The sequence below is a fragment of the Empidonax traillii genome, unplaced genomic scaffold (genome assembly GCF_003031625.1).
Source record: "Empidonax traillii isolate 1590-97213 ecotype Southwest subspecies unplaced genomic scaffold, ASM303162v1 scaffold1092:size186866, whole genome shotgun sequence".
NCBI lineage: Eukaryota > Metazoa > Chordata > Aves > Passeriformes > Tyrannidae > Empidonax > Empidonax traillii.
Window position 1 is genome coordinate 175,447 of NW_020956285.1, and position 2,803 is coordinate 178,249.

General features: G+C 42.6%; 1 protein-coding gene across 1 annotated transcript in view; it reads left to right on the forward strand.

Annotated features, from left to right (window-relative positions):
• GBE1 (1,4-alpha-glucan branching enzyme 1) overlaps window positions 1-2,803 on the forward strand; it is a gene marked incomplete at its 3' end in the record, with an annotated part of 100,054 nt that overhangs the window by 90,392 nt on the left and 6,859 nt on the right. The window contains exons 8-9 of the mRNA XM_027904790.1: window positions 66-181; window positions 1,468-1,595. Coding sequence (XP_027760591.1) covers window positions 66-181; window positions 1,468-1,595 — 244 coding nt within the window. The remainder of the gene's footprint in view (window positions 1-65; window positions 182-1,467; window positions 1,596-2,803) is intronic.

Sequence of the window (2,803 nt, forward strand, 5' to 3'; positions counted from 1 at the left end):
GTATGATGAATTCTACTTGATCCCAAGGTTTTTAAAGCTTATAAAATGTGTTCATGTTATTTCAGCTGGGAAGTCTTGAGGTTCCTTCTGTCTAATTTGAGGATGTGGATTGAAGACTATCGCTTTGATGGGTTCCGCTTTGACGGTGTTACATCTATGTTGTATCACCATCATGGGATTGGTAAGCAGTTTAATCAGCTCTAATCTCAGCAGTCCTGTTGCAGCTGTTGCTGTGGAAATAATGCTATCAGGTTCACTGTTTCTCAGAGTGGGGGGAAAAAGGGTTTTAGAACAGGAGTTAGCAGGGCTCATTGGTAAGTTTTAAATTAGGTAGGAGAGGGGGGGAAAGGGATAAAACCAGTCTTGCCAGTGATGAGCAATGGGGTGGCACACCAAAACTTGAGGAACTCAGCACCAGTGGGATCCTTCAATCTGCCCCATGAGGTGTCTGCTACAACGAACCACATTTGAAGTGTTTCTACACCAACATACTCAGCGGGAGGAAGAAATGAGGAGCTTGAAGCTTTGACCCAGTCCCAGAGATATGACATCACTGACATAAATGAAGCCTGGTGGGATGAGTCCTGTGCCTGGAGTGTCCTGTTGGATGACAACAGGCTCTTCAGGAGGGATAGGCAGGGTAGAAGAGGCAGGAGGAGGGTGGTGGTATATGTGATGAAGAGGCTGGGATGTATGGAGCTCCCAGCTGGCAATGGCACAGTTGAGAGCCCCTGGGTTGTTGAGTCCCTCAAAGGCCAAAAGATCCCTGCAGAGATACAAACTGGAGTGTTGGACAATCACCAAATCACAAGGACAAGTGCTGGATTCTGCATTTGGGGCAGAACAACCCCTGATATATGTATGTACTGGGGAGTGAGATGCTGGAAAGCAGCACTGCAGAAAAGGACCTGGGGGTCCTGGTTGATGGCAAGTTAAATAAGAGTCAGCAGTGCCCTGGCAGCCAGGAGGGCCAGCCGTGTCCTGGAGGCATCAGGCAAAGCAACACCAGCCAGTCAAGGGAGGGGATTGTCCTGCTCTGCACTGGGGACAGAAGACCTAAGGAATGGCCTGAAGTTGTGCCAGCAGAGGGTTAGGTTGGATATCAGGAAGAGGTTCTTCACCCAGAGAGTGGTTGGGCACTGAACAGGCTCCCCAGGGAAGTGGTCACAGCACCAATCCTGACAGAGCCAAGAAACATTTGGACAGTACTCTCAGGCACAGGGTGGGACTCTTGGGGCTGCCCTGTCAGGGACAGGAGTTGGACGTTGGTGATCCTTGTGGGTCCCTTCCAACTCAGCGTATTCTATAAATGCTCAAAAAAAATCCAGGTTTGCTAAAAGCTTGTTTTGCTGCTCTGCGGGTAGATCAGAAATCATCAATAAATGTGGTGCTTATAAAATGGAATATTGCAAAATATCTGTTTTCTAAAAAGAAAGCTGACTGTAGCTTTTAAAACTGTCTTATTAGGCACAGGGTTCAGTGGAGATTACAATGAGTATTTTGGCCTACACGTGGATGAAGATGCTTTGTGCTATCTGATGCTGGCCAATCACATGATTAAGTTCTTGCATCCGGAATGCATAACCATAGCAGAGGTAAGATCAGAATCAACCACCCTCAATAACATTAATATTGATTAGTTTGCTTTGGGATGTGAATTTCTTGTTAATTATCGAGTCACACTTTGGGTACTGAAGAACTGACATGAGCTGAAAACTATTAATTAGTGGACAGACTTTGCCTGGTGGGGGAAAAAACAACTCGAATATGTGCTTTGGGAATTTTCTCTGCATTAATAGGTTATTAATTAATATGGTGATTTCTTTTTCTTTTTTTCCTTCATCACCTTGAACTTGTAATGACGTTTGTTTTTATTAGTTTATTTCTTGTGCGTGATAGCCATTTGTCACTAGTGCTTCAGGGTACTAAAAATTAACAACTCCAGTGTAGTTTTGCATATTTTGAATTATATTGGCATAACTCACAATTCCCCTTCAAATTAAATGCAATAAACTTATAAATGTTGAATGTATAGGCTAATTTAAATTTACTAATAAGTTTCTCCAGGTTTCTGAGGGAGTGAATAGACTATCTTACTTGAGTTGATTGAGATCAATTAACTTTTTTGACAGAAAAATATTGTTGGCAAATGGAACTTCTGATAGTATGAAACACCAGAGCATTAAAATTCTATGAATAGGTATGTTTTCATGGATATTTTGTCTTTATCTAAAAGAGAAAAAAACACTGAGGGTTTTTTCTGTTACTATGTTTCAATAATTAATTTTATTTAAAAGAAAAAGTTGGATCTATCTGATAAAAGTAGGGACTATTTGGATTTCTAATAATATTGCATTAGAGATTGAGAGCTTGAGAATTTCCTATTTATTTTCAGAAAACAAAGTACAGCTTAACTTCATTTCTTACCTATGGTAAAGTTTTCTGTTATAGACAATCACTTCTAAAAGCTAAATGAGAAGCTATCAAAAACAGCATCTGGTGAGCAATTACCAGTAAACTTGAGGTGGTTGCATTGGCTTATTTGAAGTGAAATATGTTAATTTTCTAGGTGGTATTAGTGGTCCAGGGGAAAATTCACTGCACTGTCACTGCAGAGACCCGGGTTCGATTCCCGGTCGGGGCCCCTCCCCGGGCAGATGGAGCTTGTTAGCCCTGTAAGGCAATCCATCTACGTCCTGAGGACCTCGCTGCCACCGTCCAAGCGTGCTTGGCCCCGGCAGATGAACCTCAGGATTAAAGGGTGGGCTCAGTTCCGCGCACACTGTGTCTCACCTAAAAAATC